This window comes from Ascaphus truei, chromosome 2 (assembly GCF_040206685.1).
Source record: "Ascaphus truei isolate aAscTru1 chromosome 2, aAscTru1.hap1, whole genome shotgun sequence".
Classification (NCBI taxonomy): Eukaryota; Metazoa; Chordata; class Amphibia; order Anura; family Ascaphidae; genus Ascaphus; species Ascaphus truei.
Window position 1 is genome coordinate 181,775,485 of NC_134484.1, and position 17,970 is coordinate 181,793,454.

Here is a 17,970-nt window from a genome sequence, read left to right on the forward strand (position 1 = left end):
TTGTCTGCTGAATTAGAGAACATCATAATTCAGAGTTTGCATTTTGGGTTTGGCAACCATGCTGAACATTAGTAGCTATCTTGGAATTAACTGAATGTTGTTGTCTTTAGAGCATATTTAACTCTTTATTGGCTTGTAATTGTTTTTTTTTCATAAATTCAAAATTTTCTTCTGTATGACCAATATTACTTTTTGTAGATCATTATATGACTCTAAACGCTGCACATGTCTTCACGTATTATGCTTCGTTGACACATCATGGCACTACAGTGCAGCATATGGGCTAAATAGAATCTTTGACTGACTTTGGAGAATCGGCTTAGAGCTGGTGTGAATATATGCCCTGGCTGCTGTTCCTGGCTGAGCCCTTCTAGCTGGCCCTGGCTGAGCCCTTCTTCCTGTCCCTTCCTCAGACCTGTTCATATAAGATTTGTGCATACAAAATAAAAATGTTTTGTTAACAAATAATGTAACATTTTCGTTTGTAGTTAGAAAGTTATGGAGAACATGTACATTATACAGTAATGCCATTTGCAACACATATAACGGTGTTTGTGAACAGTCTTTACCTTACCAGGTTCTCCCTCCTATGCACAAAGACCTGTGTATCCACGAACACCTTCTACGATTTCATCATGAAGTATGGTTTTCAGGATTCTCTCATAAGGACTGTACAGTAGGTCACATTGAGGCGGAGAGTCCACCACCTGTTCCTCTCCGGTATCTGAACGGTATCTGTGAATTTTATGCCCTTACTTTGAGCTTTTTTACAGTGCTGCACAGCTCAAGGAAAGACCCCCATAGTGTTCACAGAGTCAGCAATATTGTGCCAGTGCCGGTTCTTTATGGCCATCGAGGTCTTGTGCATGAGTCACCCCTTTATCTGGTCATATAAATGTAGCACCTTTCCCCCCTACCATCCAAAGGAGATTATGTCGCTACCTGATGTATTATGGTGCGGTGCATACCTGTTTGGTGAAACAGATGCCCTGAGAGCTCTGCGATGGTATGGGAAGGCATCAGGACAGGCTCTCCGTGATGGTTCTACTGTCAGAGCAGCGCCTCCATCCTATGAGGATCCTGGTGCAGCCAGGATGGTCCTCACAGGCAACTCAGTTTTCAAGGAACACACCAGAGATGATAAAACTGGGTATTTATTTGGGTACAGCATAGATATCACAGGCTCCATTCCCTGAAGGCAGTACCCAGGGCTTGAGGCCCTAAGCACCCCTCCTCAGCACACCTTACCCCCTAACAGGGCAAGGCCTCAGCCACTCCTATCCAGGAGAGGCTCCACTGGTGCTTCCTCCAAGCGTGGGAGGTCAGCACAGAACTAACTGCTACATTCAAACCTTAGAGGAAAACCCCCCTCCATCCCAGGGGAGTGGCTTGTAAACCGGCCTCCTCTCAAACAATGTTGTACCAGGCTTATCCTGAACTGTATTAGCCAACATACTGTACATATAATGACATAACCAGGCCCTGCATGATTTGCCCCCAACACTGCCCACCCTTTACTGGGACTTACAGTGCTGGAGGGGCCAGAGAATTAGTAGCCATGGGGGACTTGGCTACACCAATCTACAATTTTCTCGGCCAGAGCAGGGTTTCCTTTGTCAGATAATTTTACATTGTGCCTTCTCTTTCTCTCTTGTGCTGAAGCATTGGGTTCTGGTGTCTCTCTATAATTGAGTTGGGCAATTATTTTGCCCGGAAGCCACTTCACGAGCTTTAGTAAGCTTTATGGGCCACACACATAATGTAGATGCAAATTCTTAAAAATAGCTCAAAATCAAGTCTTGCACTTGTACATGCAGAAAATACAGATATAATTGACATTAATTGAAAATTAGGTTAAATAAAAACAAATCATTGAGCAGACATTAAATCAATATATACATTTACATATTGATTATGATGTGAGAAGCACGCTCAATAGAATGAATGAAAATGCTGACGTACACTTGTACAGACATTAAAAAAAACAACATTTGGTTTAAATAAAATGTAATGAAATAAAATGAAAATGTGGCTAAATAAACAACTAATTCAGCAGATATTTATTCAATACTTGAGTTATTGAATAACTAAAATATTGAATAAATATCTGCTCAATGAATAACTGTTATTCACATATTGATGAGAATGTGAGATGCTTATTAAATGGGAGGAATAACAGCGCTGATGTGCCTTAACCAGACAATTGAAGTCAGGCGTCGTCTCTGTTGTTGCAATGCTGAGTACTGCTTCAAGGTGGTCATTGGTCATAGCAGATCTAAGTTTTGATTTATTCAATGTCATCACGGAAAATATCTGCTCACATATGTATGTTGATCCAAATGGCACAAGCATCCTTTGGGCATGAGCCTTTCATTTTGCAAATGCATAATCATTAGGAGAGGCGTAACAACTGGATCCCATGGCAGGTCAATAAGCTCGAGTTGGAGGTCAAATGGGACTTTATCAACATCAAATGAGAAAGGCGAGAACACTAAAAACAAGTCATTTTCACTCACTTGGAAATCCTTGAACCGGTGAGAAAATTCGGCATGTAAGTCAAAAAGTAACAAAGAATACTTTTTAATGTTTGGGCCACACACAGTAATGTTCTGCAAAGTTTTAACGTGGGCGAGCTGCTTGTTTCCTATCTGATGAGATAAAAGAAATAATTTTCTCATACAGTAAATGCCTCGACACACAAAGCGTTTTCAAAGGAACCCTTCCCTTGCAGTTTTGAATTCAGTTTGTTCATGTGGCCCAAGATAGCTAATGCAAAAGTCCATTCTTTGTTGAATATTAGGGATTCAGTGTCCACTTTCGTCTGCTTTGATAAACGAAGTTCCAAATTAACAAGCACAGATTGTGGATGATATAAAATACCAAATTCGGATAAATCTCAGTAACATCCACTTCGGTGAGCACCGTGGAGAATAATGTTCTCATTAAAATAACCCGTGAAGTGGAGAAAGGCAGGTGACAAACAAAGAGGAAGAGGAACTCTCTTTTTCCGCACAACACCATCTAAAACAGCATTTTTTACTAAATGTTCTTGTTTTTATTTTCATAGCACAATAAAGTAACACAATAAACAGAATATTTCAGGATTCCACATGCTCTTCTCTCCAGCTTCTCCCCCACATGTTCCCCTCTGTAGCTCCTCCCCGTATGCTCCCCTCCTCACCAGCTTCTTCCTCGCATGCTCCCCTCCTCATTAGCTTCTCCCCACACGTCCCCCCTCTTCCACATGCTCTCCTCTTCTCTAGCTTCTCCCATACGGTACATACTCTTCTCACCTGCATCTCCCCTACATACTCCCCTCCTTTCTCTTTTACTCCATTCATTCTCTTACCCCCCATCCCTATCGCTTTTACTCACTCTCCCCCACTCTTCTTTCTCTTACACTACCCGGTTCTTCTCTGTTGATCCTCCCCCTTCTATTTCACTCCTCTCCTTCCCTCTCACTCTTCTCCCCCCTCTCCCTCCTTTTTCTCCCTTTACCCCTTTCGTCCAGTTAATCCTCCCCCCTCTCTCTCACTTCCCCCCCTTTCCTCTCACTCTTCTTCCCCTCTCTCCTCTTCTCCCATCCTTCTCTCTCACTGTTCACCCCCTCTTTTCTCTCACTCCCCTCCTTTTTCTCACTCTTCCCTCCTCCTTTCTCTCACTCTTCGCCACCCCTTTATCTCTCACTCTTCCCCCATTCTCTCCCTCTTCTCACCACCTCCCTCTCTCACTTCTCTCTCACTATTTCCCCACTTCACTCTTCTCAGTCTTCTCTCTCAGTCATCTCCCACCCTCTCTCACTCTTCTTTTCCTCCCCCTCATCCTTCCCTTCTCTATCTTCCCCCCAAGGCCCTACCTGGAAACTTGGGTTCAGAATTAGGCTTGACACAGGCGGTGATTGCGAAAGTTGTGTCCGACTTCCAGTGGGGCCCAACTTCCGTGTTAGGTCCCCGTGGGTTGGCTCCCTCTGCCGCCAGGTAAGGCCCCACACCATAGGTAGGTCCCGGGGAGAAGGTGTGGAGAGAGGGAGGGGGGGGGGGGCACCTGTGGCAGGCCAGATATAATCATTTGGTGGGCCAGATGTGGCCCGCAGGCCATATTTCACCCACCCTTGCTCTATGGCCCTGACTCCCAGTTATACCTCCCTCCTCCTCTACCTTGCTAATACTTGTACTAATCTTAGTATTCAGGACTGGACTAATTGTCTATACTAGGGGAAGTGGAGGCATACTTCAGGGCCTCAGACAGATATCCCGGGGCCCAGGACTAGAGTTTCGTCATTGTCCCCCATGTCATCGGCCTTGCAATCCCTTTTTACACCTCGCAAGCCCCTCCTCGCAAGCTCCTTCCTCTATCCCCCCCTCCTCGCGGGCCCCTTCCTCTCCCCATGTATTTCTCTTCCCTGTTTCACTCTTACCCCCTCTTCTTCACTCTCCCCCCTCCACCTTCCACACCCTCTCACTCTCCCCCCCTTCGCTATCACATAATTACCTCCCTCTCCCTCAAGCCCTCCTACAATCACACACACACTTCCCCCCACTCAAACAAAATACGATAAACCCCTCCACACAAAATACAATACAGCCCCACACACCCCTACCTGTGAGGTGGTCGGTGGCCTCTGGTTTCCCTCGGCTCTCCCCAGCAACTGTCGGGCCTCTCTTCCATGCCGTACCTCCCTCTTTGTGAGATCGGGCCTCTCTTTGCCGATGCGTGCCGGAAGCTGGGCTCGACCAGAAGTTGCACTCAGCTTTGGGCACTCACCGGCGGGAGAGAGTCCCGGCCTGGTAGAGAGGGGCCCACAGCAGCTGGGGTGAGTCTGGGCCCCTACAACCACTGGGCCTGGGACACTTGTCCCGGCTCTACCCCCGTCGGCGGCCCTAGGCACACCACTATACTAGACATACTATCTACTTTACTATTTTATATTTTTAAGATATTTACCAATTGGGATTTGTGTTATTGTCTCGTTTATCGGTTCTATTTCGGTGTGTATATTAATAAAAGTTTAGTATTATTTTGTCTATGTTTTCTTTTGAGAAGCCTCTATTTCAATCTTTATTGTCTAGTTTTATTTCCTGAAAGTGTTGGGACATCGGTGGTGAACATTTCCTCAACTTGGAAGGCTCAAGGTTTAAAGGTTGGGTTAGCTCTGCTCCTAAATTGCAAAGACATAGGAAGATTTCTGCCTTACAGGACTGGTTAGATGAATTATCTGGGAAACAAAATATTACATTCATTGCAAGCAGTGATATGTTTAATGGATCATATGCGATTTCAGCACCAGGCCTAGACATCAAAAGCCCAAACTAAACATCAACTGTGTTTAAGTTTTATGTTGGTTCAATTCATTACAACCTAAAACAAATCCAGGAACAATGTGGCTCCTAGAACAGTGCACTACAAAGAAAACACATAGAAGCGATTGGTTTGAAGTTTTCGTTGTGCCAATGAGGAGCCATACCTAGGTGATGTAATAACCATACCTCCAAGGAACGCAGGTCATGGAAGCACTTTTAAAACAAGTCACAATGGCTGCCGTTTTCTGAAGACAGCCCAATATCGATAATTATTACCGTACGTTGTGGTATTGATATTCTGCCATTTAATCCTATGGAAACTCTGTGATATTCTGAGTTGTAACAGGATACAATATCACCTGCTATATCTGTATGCCTGATTATGCAAGCATAGCTAACAGAAGCAGAAACGAACAGGAGCACAACAACCCCAGGACAGATCATATCATGCAAAAAATAAAGAAGAATACCTTTATTTCATGTAGCGGTTTTCTCGCAATTGGACTCAAAGCGCTGCACAATTACAACATAGCACACGTTACGGAGCACTGTACATAGAATTTTACAAGCACATATATTGAGGATGGTGTGTCTAAAACCACCAAAGAGAAAATTAATGGCACTATAATTATGTATGAGGACTCTGAGTTGACAGAACAATGAGATAAGGCAGTGGTTAATGCCTAAAAGCATTCAAAGCAACCTATGCAAATACGCACTTCAGTGCATAATGTTGTTTGTCTTAATTCATAAGCAGCACTTAAACAATCACACAACATTTAATTAACGTGCTAAAACCCCAGGAATGCGGTGTTCTTGTCTCCCACTGATCATGGCTTAAGATGAATTAAATACTACAGTGAATTGATGTATGTAGATTTTCCTTTATCTAAGTATCAGTTGCCAAGGGAAGTATGAATTGGAGTCTAAACATGGAAAGCATCACCAATAGCGTATTTCAGAAGGACACATTAATTTGCTGTGTGCAGGAGAATCTAAACATCCATTACAAAATCATTCTCTGAGATTGGAAAAGGAGAAAAGTATGCATGATGTGCTTTAAATACATTTATGGTGTTGCAAAATCTCCTGTAAAATCAATTAAAAACACAGTAATGTCACAAACAAGATGACTGGAGCCTGGAGGATAATGCAAATGTAACCACCAAATAAAGTCATTTAAATATGTTGCAAGCACAAACAAAATCCAGAAATGGTGGCCTCTATAATCTAAACTGCAGGCATTCTAGCAAACGACAAAATAACAGGTATCAAATGTGTTGTTTATTGCTGAAAATATGCTTTTATTTGGTGTATTTTAGTTTATTCATTAGAAGGTAGGCTATTTTTTGCATGATGTATTTATTTATTAAATTCTTTGCATTATTTATACATCGACAATATGCGCAAAAATAAAACTAAATGGACATTCATAACCTATTTTCAGGGGAGTGCAATCTTTTTCCCCTGCGACCTCCTGCCGGCTGCCCCCCTCTCCTCACGCCCCCCCCCTCTTACCTTGACTCAGATGTCCTGGCGTCATGACGCCATGGCAACGCGACATCACACGGACCCGCAACGTCATTTGACGCTGCCTTGCCATGGCGACACGTCACCAGGAGCCGTCTGAATCAAGGTAAGAAGTTTACAGAGGCCTTGTAGCTCCCCCGGCATTCATTTAAATGCCTTCAGGAAGCCCCCGGCACTGAATCTCGCGCCCCGCTGACCTATTGTATAGTACTGATACTAAAAAAAAACCTTAATAAAATATAATAACAAAAGGTGCTTTTCAGGCATTTTATTCATTTTTATACCTGTTTCTACCTGAATAAGCATAGCAGATTCAGCTGATCAGAAGCCTGGGAACACAACACACCTACAGTACATATATTTACAAATTGACAATGTTTACACAAGAAATACATTGTCAGGAAGGAGCTGGTGACATGAATAAAATCTTAAAACATTTGTGTCTGTGATTATGGTTATTATAAGATATTCGGTCCTTCTTACCTCTTGGGGCTGCTGGTTTCGAGATGCCAAAACCAAGAATGCTCTTTGTGCCTTGAAGGCATTTCCCACCAGTCCTGCCTGGAAGGAGATCAGAAGAAGACATTAACATTTTGAGGATCAATAGCACAACAACTTTTTATGAGCTGGAGTGTTTTATACTGGAACTTTATCTTCCTATATGCCCACAGTTGAATGGGCCGTAATGTCTTGATTATGTCTCTGAGGCCTTGTCCAGGGTGGTGCTGAGCAGGCGTGCGCGCTCACCCTGGTCACGTTGCGACAAGGCACGTGGCCTACGCAAGCGGGCGGGCGCGCCTGCTTGGCGCTCAGCTGCTTGCCGAGCAAGCAAAATTGATTTTGCTGCTTGCAAGCATGTCACGTGAGCGGTTCGCCCAATGAGGGCGAACCAGATCCGTGACGTCGGAGCCGCGCCCCCAGACGCGCGCGCACCTAGCCGGCCAGGAAAAGCACGGACAAGCAGGGCGCAGTGCTGGAGCACCAGCGCGCCTGTTTCCACCCTGGACGAGGCCTTAGATGTATGACACTGATTCTTCAAAAAATGTAGTTATTTGACACGGTGCTGAATATGCCTTATGCAATATTGAGATCTGCATTTCCCCCAACAGCAACAACATTGGAGATACATGTGCTCTGGAAAATCCGAAATCTATAGAGAGACCCTATTTTCTTTTTTCATCAAAAATGTATTAAGAAATAAATACTGTTGGCAGAACAGGAAAACCTGCCCTAGCTTTATGGTTCAGCTCAGGTATTATCAGATATTATACCCTGCAGAAATTCTCAAGTACGTGTTTCAAACAAAAAGCCCTTATACGTGCTTTGGTCAGTAATACCTTTTTATTTATATTACCTTAAGTAAACATTGGCTGAATGACGCTGTAAGAGATGTATGCAGAGGTATATTTAATGGAGACCGATTAGGGTGAACTGAAATCCCGGCTTTATTGCGTCTGTTCCTTTAACAAGGCAAAACATTCAAAATAAACAAAATAAAGTCCTACTCCACTTTGGAAAATATTTAAACCTTTAGTCCAGCCCTCTCTAACTGTGTGGGCCAACTAAGCTAGTTACTACCCCAAACATATACATATATATATATATATATATATATATATATATATATATAGTGGTTGACAAATCACCAAAAAATCTACTTGCCACACAAAAAAATCTACTCACCACCTAGTACCAAACGTGTGCTGCTTGGGCCAATATTTACTCGCCCGGGGGTTAAATCCACTCGCCAGGGGCGAGCAAATGTATAGGTTTGTCGAACACTGTATATATATATATATATATATATATATATATATATATATATATATATATATATATATATATCAAATGGAAATATTACTGTATGCTCATTTGCATGTCTTAGACAGGTCTGCAACCCTGCCTTTCACCTTTATCATCCAGCACACAGTGCTTCCACTGCAGCAAGGGATTCTGGGAATGACATGCAAATGAGCACACAGTGCCACCTTATGCTTCAAAACCATATAACATGGTCCCCTATAAGCTTATGTTTGCTGCCTTCCACAGCTTTGAGCACAGCCTGGGTTAGGAAAAAGGGAATAGGGATGAGTGTGGTGGGTTTGGGTTTTGAGCTTGCAGGGGCTATGTGTGTTTGAAATAGGGATGGAAACAAAAAATAGAAAGGGGAGGGGGAAAATAAATATTCTATCAACAAACATACATCTCAGTGAGGTTAAAATGGGTACATTTAGGATTTACATCTCAGAAGAAGTACAATACACTCAATGATATTAAGATTATGAATATACAACATAGTGAAGTACAACGTAGGGGTTCAAAGAATCAACTCTAAAAAAAAATAGCATTTTTATGGGGGTTTGCAGGCCTAGGTTTACAGGGTAACCAATTATATTTCTAAGTATTAATCCAAAGTGTCCAGATTTTGTAAAAGGATTTCATGCTTTATTTTAAGAAAGCAGTGTCTTTTCATCAGCATTATTTCGTTGACCCTTTGGATAATTGAATTTAGGGATGGAGTTCTCTGTTTTTTCCAAGCTGCGGCGATAGAGCACTAAGCTGCTGTTAGAATGTTAGAGAATAATCTGTTTAAGTGAGGGTTCAGGTTTTAGAGAGGTTTAGTCAATAAGAATGACTTTGGGTCTAGATTAATTTTGATATCTAGAACTGATTCAATCAGATCCGGAATCTTGACCCAGATTCTGACAATTTTCAGGCAACGCCACCAGATGTGGATCAAACCTTCTATTTGTTCCCAACTTCTCCAGCATTTATCAGAGGGACCTAGGTACTGAATTTCTTAGGAGTCAGGTACCATGTGAACAAGATTGTATAGGTATTCTTCTTAATGGTGGTATATATCGAGGTTTAAGCAGCTAATTCCGAGATGTCTTCCCAGTCAGGGGAAATTTCCACCTGGAGATCATCTTCCCATCTGGTCATATATCTATGAGCTGGAAGATCCCCATATGGACTAGCTCCTGATAGAGAGATGATATCAAACCCTTGTGATATTGTTAATTTTTACATAGATATTCAAATCCGTATCACTTGGAAATACATGTGAAGATGAAAGAAGTAACACAAGGTTTCTGATTTGCAAGTCATTAAATAATTCAGAGGGTTGTATTTTACACTTGGCAATAACCCCTTCAAAGTCAAGTAACTTCCCTTTGGCTCTCACATCTCCTACAGCTGTAATAACCAATCATTTCCAGTTCTCTAAGGACCTGGGTGACATACTGTAAGGGACTCAAGGAGTTAAACACCTGTGGCAAGCATTAGGAGACTGCACTGGTGTCGGGTTTCCTACCTAAGCTGGGAGGTGGATATAATTAACTCCTGATTGTGCAGGGTTTATAAGACAGAAACATACAGGACACCTACAAGCTCATATTGAACCCCCAAAATAAGCACAACATATATATATAAGCATATAAGTGTCACAGAGGAGTGCTACTGAGCATGGCAATATATATTTAAAACCAGAGACAGAACATGAAACACAGACAGAGCTCAGTGCACATCCAATGACCCTTATACATGGTACAGTGCCTATATATATATATATATATATATATATATATATATATATATATATATATATATATATATATAGATAGATAGATAGATAGATAGATAGATATCTTTTGAATAAAATGGTCTTTTAGTTTAACTCTTTGGCCAAAGTGTTGTAAGCCCTTGAGCCCCTACACGGCAGACCACATCTCAAGGGTCCTAACACTAAAATAGATTCTTAATAACTTGTACATTACCAGGAAGAATGATTTATAATAAATCTGTCAAAATTAGTTGCATAGTTCTAAGTCTGATTGAAGCTCTTATTAACCTGTACATTACCAGGAAAAGCACTCTGTATTAGAGTTGTCGCAATCAACATGTAAGCAAGTTCCCCTGAGAGTGGGAAATGCAATGGAGTGAGCTTTTAACCATTTAAAAGTGGGAGGGGGTGAGCTTCAAACTAGGGAAGAGGAGCCACCCTCCAAATCAGCCATGACCAGCTGAACAAGAATTGTAAAACATACAGGACACCTATAAGCTCATATTGAACCCCCAAAATAACCACAACATATATATAAGCGTATAAGTGTCACAGAGGAGTGCTACTGAGCATGGCAATATATATTTAAAACCAGAGACAGAACATGAAACACAGACAGAGCTCAGTGCACATCCAATGACACCTATACACGGTACAGTGCCTAAATATATATATATATATATATATATATATATATATAGATATCTTTTGAATAAAATGGTCTTTTAGTTTAACTCTTTGGCCAAAGTGTTGTAAGCCCTTGAGCCCCTACACGGCAGACCACATCTCAAGGGCCCCTAACACTAATATAAATTCTTAATAACCTGGTAATGTACAGGTTAATAAGAGCTTCAATCAGACTTAGAACTATGCAACTAATTTTGACAGATTTCTTATAAATCATTCTTCCTGGTAATGCACAGGTTATTAAGAATTTATATTAGTGTTAGGTACCCCTGAAATGTGGTCTGCCGTGTAGGGGCTCAAGGGCTTACAACACTTTGGCCAAAGAGTTAAACTAAAAGACCATTTTATTCAAAAGATATCTATATATAAATATTTAGGCACTGTACCGTGTATAGGTGTCATTGGATGTGCACTGAGCTCTGTCTGTGTTTATAAGACAGGAAGTAACTGCTTGTCAGTATCTCTGTTGTGGGCTCGGTGACAGGATCACAGATCACAGAGCTCCCGCTCACAGGGATCCAGGCCTTGTTGACCAGAAGGTTTTGCCTGGCAACAGTGGGGAACCAAAAGCCCCACATAAGAGAGAAGCCTGCACGAATAGGGCAAAGGATGTTAATGAATTGTAGAATTGCAAAATATATTTATAGGGTATGTCTTGTCACACCAAGCCTATGGTGTAGAGGTAAGGCATTGGTATCAGCATATGGAAGGAGCCTGAGTTCGATCCCTGCATGTGTATTATATGAAATGTATTAATATTAATTAATTAATGTTCAATTCCCACATGGTGTGTGTATGTGTCCATTAGTCAATAAAGCATTGAATTGAATGTTTAAAAAAATTAAAATAATAAATGACGCCACATACGAGAGCAGACAGCTGCAAAGAGAAGAGTACATGGACACAGTCCTATGGAGAGAGGAGGGAGCTGACAGCTGCAAAGAGGAGAGATCTAGATGCCGGTAAGTCCTTGCGCGGCAAAATGGAGGTTTTCAAATCGGGAGCCACGCTCAGACCGCGTTATATGCAGATTCGCATTGTATGGGATCGCGCTATAACGGGGGTGAGCTGTACTATATTCAATTTTGCTTTAATATTTCATCATTTATTTAGAAAATGTTAAATAATTGCTTTGTCCACTTCAAAGCTTTCTCTGTGTCTTCTCATTGGACTTTATTAAGATGATTATGAAGTTAATCTTTTGTATCATTTTCTAGATGGTTGGGCTTTGTGAGACTGTTCAGCTTTGATGATCTTATCAGTCAGTTCCCATATAGTGTGCTTCTTGACTTTCATGTGTTGCCAGAGAAATAATCGTACGCCTTATGTAGGCCTTGTAGGCTTCCCACAGTATAGAAGAGGAGTTTACACTTCCCACATTAATCTTAAAATTGTCATCAAATGTCTCATTAATGTTAATGTCTATTTCTGAGTGATTCAATAGGGAATAATTGGGATCTTTATTGGGATATATAGGAGCGTGATCTGACCAGGTGATTGGCCCTATACCCACTTGAGAAATTGGCGTCATCAGTCTGGGGCTAACAAATATGTAGTCGATTCTAGAATGAGTATTGCGTTGGGGCGAGTAAAAGGTGTAGACCCTTTGGTTCTGATTCTAAGACTTACATGAGTCTATTAGAGGGAGCTCAGAGATCAGGTTTTTAAAAGCCTTGGATGAGTTAATTGTGGAGCGTGTATGTGATTGGCCTGTTACACCTGTTCTGTTTAGGACTGGATTTTTTTATTAAAGCTGCCGTTCAAGCGATATCCTATATGTGTGTGTTTTTTGTTGTTGTTTTTTTAAATAAATCAGTTCTGTACTATGAGAAAATACTTGTAGCATTAAAACATTTTTTTTAATGTATTCTAATGTAACAAACATTTTTGTTTCTATTGCAACCATTTACAAAGTCACATCCCCTTCCAACATTGAAACCGGCTCTGGAACACCCCTTTTGCCCTCTCTCTAGCAGTGCACCAATTGTATCTAGTGCCTGCCTGGTCACATGATCTTCCACACTAAACTTTGCATCTTAGGTACTCTTCTGCAGCACTGACAGTGATTTACTGAACCCTCGACCTGAATCTTTGTCGATCGACCACAGGAGAACGGATCGATCAGCAACTTAGCTAATCACGTGTCAGTGTGCAGATTGTATTGATGCACATATTGAATGTATTTTTTTTTTTTTAAACGCCAGCTTGAACTGCTGCTTTAAGTTAAAGTCGCCTCCCAAGAGGAGGGGATATGGTGGGAGATCTCTGAGAAGGTCCCAGAACTCTATTAGGAAGTGTATTTATTGCTCATTAGGGGCGTAAATATTTGCAAGCATTATGTTTGTTCCTGCAAGGGAGCCCTGAATGATTATGTATCTTCCTATTACATCTTTCTTTATCAAATGACATTGGAATGGAATACAAATGAGATTTCACTGTAGCCTGCATAGTTCTTTACAGAGACTGGTTATTCCACATCTCAATCTATTAAAATAGTCTTCAGTCTGCCATGGTGTAGCCTATCTCATTGGCTTATTTACCACATTCCTCCCTAGCATCATTATCTGATGATATAAAAAAAATCTTATTTTTGGACTCTCTTAGGGCTTTGAAAATGTGTGCGAGAAGATTAAACATTTATCCTAACCATTCGCTATGTTTACCTTTCAGAGGAAACCCAGATTTTTCAGGTGGGAGAGTTGCATGACACATATAAATTATGGGAGAAATCAGGTCTGGTTTCAATATATGATTTTTCTCTCCCCTCTCACATCCAGGCTCCCCTTATATTAGTGTGAAAAGTTTAAACTTTCTCCATAGGGAGGCTGATTTGCCAGGAATGAGGCCTGTTTAGCCCTTTAAGGGGAATTAAATCAGCAGCTAACCCTCCATCAATTTCTGTAGGCCGGGGAGTGGAATTTTACACAAGGTTACTTACCCCCATGAAAGGGGGATGGGAGACCACATCACCGTCTCACGCCACAATTGGTTGGGTCCCTTATAGAGAGTCCAGATAGGAAAAGGCAAGTCGTCTCCTTGAAACTTTGACTCGTGATCCGCTTTCGCTGTATGCAAAGTCTGAGAGTGTCCCTGCTTTTTCCTTCTCTTACTCGCCACCATTCAGGCCCTAGTATGGGCCTCGGGGGACCACGTGGCTACTCTAGATCCTTGCTCCTACTCGGGGGACTTACCCCCAAGGATTCTAAAAATTATCCTGCTTTTTCTGGTGAACTGATCTGCTTACCATCTTTCAACACCGAAAGGTTGAAGGGGAATCCCCACCTGTATTTAATGCCTTTTTCTCTTAGTATATTGTGCACTGTTTTCACCGTCTGTGAATTGTTGATCTGGAAAGGTTACTGAAAACGTATTTTGCATTCTCAAATCAATAACGGATCCTCCTCTGGTTCTGCACCCATTTAGTATATGCTAATTTGTAGAAAAATAGTGACATTTTACATCACATTTCTGTTAGTATCTGGAAAACGCTGTGCCAACACAGTCAAGGAAGGGACAATCATTGTAAATAGGCATTTCAGATTGTTCTGAAATTCATCGGTAATGATAGATTCAGGGACACATCTGAATCTCAAATCTGGTCTCCTTTCTCTGTGCTCAAAGTCTTCTACCATATCGAGGCCCAGGATCTCATCAGAAATTCGGAGGATCTCCTCATCCATGTCAGTCTGGATATGCATAGCGTCCTCCATTTTGTCTTCTAGCTCACTTGTCTTCTCTCCTGGGGAGGCAATCTCCTGTTTTACTTCCAGGACGGCTTTTTGAAGTTCAGCTTGAAGGGTGATGGTAAAGCTTTTTAATAAGCCCTCCTTTTAGTAATCTTTGTGTCTCCTTCACGCTCCAGATTGTATTCACAGGACTAGCGGGAGAGGGGGCAAGAGGCGCCGCTATTTTCACTGTGGAAATATTCCTTTATTCTTCGTTATCATTGGTGAAATAAGGCTTAATGTTAATCTTTTTTGTTGCTGTATAAGGTAATGTTATTTATTCATGTTCTTCTCTGTGATAGAATGAACTGGGAAAGGACTAAGGGCCCTATTTAATATACTCCAAGAGTGAGCTTTAGACTTTTTGGAAAAAAAGTGAAGAGGTAGTCGATGCAGTATAGACGAAATTTATGAATGTCTCTTTGGCCGACAAACAAACTAGCATTTAAATGAGTAACTTTAGTTAAATGATCCATTCACATGCTATTCAAATAATTTAGAAGAGCTTCTGTGCGGCTATCTATATGAAAGCAACCATATAGATAACCAAATCAGCACCGACACCAACCCACAGCAGGGGGAAAATAACTACATAAATGTAACAATATATCGACCCCTTAGTAACTGCAGTGGTCATAAAGGCATCCAACAACCCACCTCCCCACCACCCCCCACACCATCTGGCACCCACCATCTACCAAGGCCTATAGACCTATTAGCCAACAATAGCTATATGATATGTGGGCCATTACTTCATAAACAAACAAAATAAAATTGTATATTAATGAACAAGAATATTGAATAAAGAAATTTTAATAAACAAAACATGTTACAGCGTAAACCTTCTTAAGGGAAAAAAATGCTTCCTAACATCTGAGGTGGGGGGATGGTAGCCCCTTGTATGACATTAAGACGTTAGGATTTCTCCAGGCATCATCCTGTGACTCTTCTATAATAAAAAGAAAGCAGGATTTCCATTTGCATTTAGGTATTGTCCCCTCATGAATATTTGACTTCTTCAATCCTTGAAATAAGTTATAGAGAGCCACAGCAACTAAGTATTTTTTAGGGCCAAGTACATAAGGTTTTCATTGTTTAACCGTACTCTGTTAAGTGGACCTTCTTGTTTAGTACAATAAAGACTAAAAAGCTGGATTTCAGAACTCATTGTTTCCATTTCTGCTGACTGCAAGCTATGAATGGACCCTTCTGTATTCCAGTTCAGTAGACCTTAAGCTCTAACTGACATTACTACTGATTGGTGAGCGAAACAGAATGCAACATAATCCTAACCTTCTCTGTGAGAGAAGGGACAGCAAAGCATTACCAGAAGGTGAGAGGTGCATATAATTTAGGGGGTAATTCTATATAGTCCGAAGCGGTTGTTCAGGCCATTTTCAAGCAAACATTCCCACTGTTTTGGGGCCGGCTGCTTCGAACTATAGCTTCAGACTCCTCTTGGGGAATTCCATTGTAGGAGGTACAGTATAGATGTGAAGAACAGTTAATGTAGGAAAGAGGAAGGTACAATAAGGTGCCTGTCCGAAGTTACAGCTTCGAGTGATAGGAGGCACATTATGGCAATTGTTAAGGCAGCAAGACAGGAGGGTAGAGGTACAGTAGCTTTTCATTGTCCTCTCAGGGACTAATGACCTTACTAGGGATTAAATGATAGGGTAGGAGGATGTAGGGAGTTAGGGACATCCATTAGGCAGGTAGTATCCTCAGTGTGTGGTATATGGGAGAGTGAACCCCACAGTGTCCGGTGCTCTGATAACCCACTGGTTAAACTGGGTGTACACGAAAAAATTAGAACAGTCTCTGACACATATGATGAGGAATGGGCAACTAAACAGGCATTAAAATCCTTTTTTGATTAAAACGGATGAAAGGCATATACAGCGGGACAACAGACTATAACCTACACTACCGACACACTTTATTGAAGTGTGGTCGGTACCGCAAGCCGGGAAATCTCCCGGCTTGCTAGTGGTCGCCCCTCGGCGTGCCGCGCGTCATAGACGCGCGGTCACGCTTCATCGGGAGCGTGCGCCCCCTGCACGCGTGTCCAGGGGCTCCCCGAGGGAGCCCTGGTGTCCCGCGATCGTGGGACAGCGGCAGGGGGTTCCGGGGGACCCGGCGGACCCGGCAGCGGTAGGGAGAGCGCCCCGATCGGAGGGCGCTCTTCCGCTGCTTCGGCGCGCGCCCGTCACACTCGGGCGCGCGCCAGGCTACTGCTGCGGCACAGAACGGGCAAATGCTCGAATAAACTGTGCCGCAGCAGTAGGTGGGGGGCTAGTGCACAGGAGATAGTTAGAGACAAGATGAGAGGCAACCATAAGATACCCCTCTCGTGTACTCACGCTGCTATCGCCTGCTGCCCTTACCCGACCCGGTGTCTTCACTGCCCGTGCCTGGCCGGTCTCAGCTGATCAAGCGCTGCGCTGGTGTGTGACGTCATCCCCGAGGGCCGACAGCAATGCTGTGGATGATAATAGCGTGCGTTGCGTTCCAGCGCTCCTGGATGTCCCAAGGAAGGGAGCGGGGGGCGGGTCCAGACGCACTCATCGGAAGGGGAGGGTAGAAGCCAGCTCCCTGCTCTGGATAGTTGCCTGCGTGCTCCACGCAAATGGATAGAGTAAAGATGTGGTTTATAGGTGGTCACTGCAATAGGAACTCAGCCAAAGGAATAAATAAAATCAGCTTTATTAAACTTGAATGCTGCACATCACAGAGAACACCTCTGACGCGTTTCGTTCCGTGGTGGAACTTTATCAAAGAGTAAAAGATCTCTCAACACTGATGTCTTTTATGTACAGGTACTCTCCCATGATTGGTTAAAACATAATTGCAAACAGAAGATGGCAATCAATTGATTATGCTAATGGACCATGGGAGGACTCAACAGAAACATCAGTGTTTGGATTGGACAAACAACAATAATCATGAAATGTGAACAATTCAAAATTAAACATATAAATTAAAAACAAGAGCAAGTGATTAGCAGCATCAATGATATAAATGTATATCATATGTATAAAAACAAGAGAAGAAAAGAAAACATACAGAATTATAACCAAATGGAAAAGAACAAAAACTATTTACTGAATATAGCATAATTGATTAATTGGTAATACGTAGAACTAAAGATATAAATGCAACTACA

At 42.1% G+C, this 17,970-nt stretch overlaps 1 protein-coding gene across 1 annotated transcript in view; it reads right to left on the reverse strand.

Annotated features, from left to right (window-relative positions):
• CAP2 (cyclase associated actin cytoskeleton regulatory protein 2) overlaps positions 1 to 17,970 on the reverse strand; it is a 144,011-nt gene that overhangs the window by 68,460 nt on the left and 57,581 nt on the right. Inside the window, exon 4 of the mRNA XM_075585642.1 lies at positions 7,314 to 7,391. Within this exon, the coding sequence (XP_075441757.1) occupies positions 7,314 to 7,391 (78 nt within the window). The remainder of the gene's footprint in view (positions 1 to 7,313; positions 7,392 to 17,970) is intronic.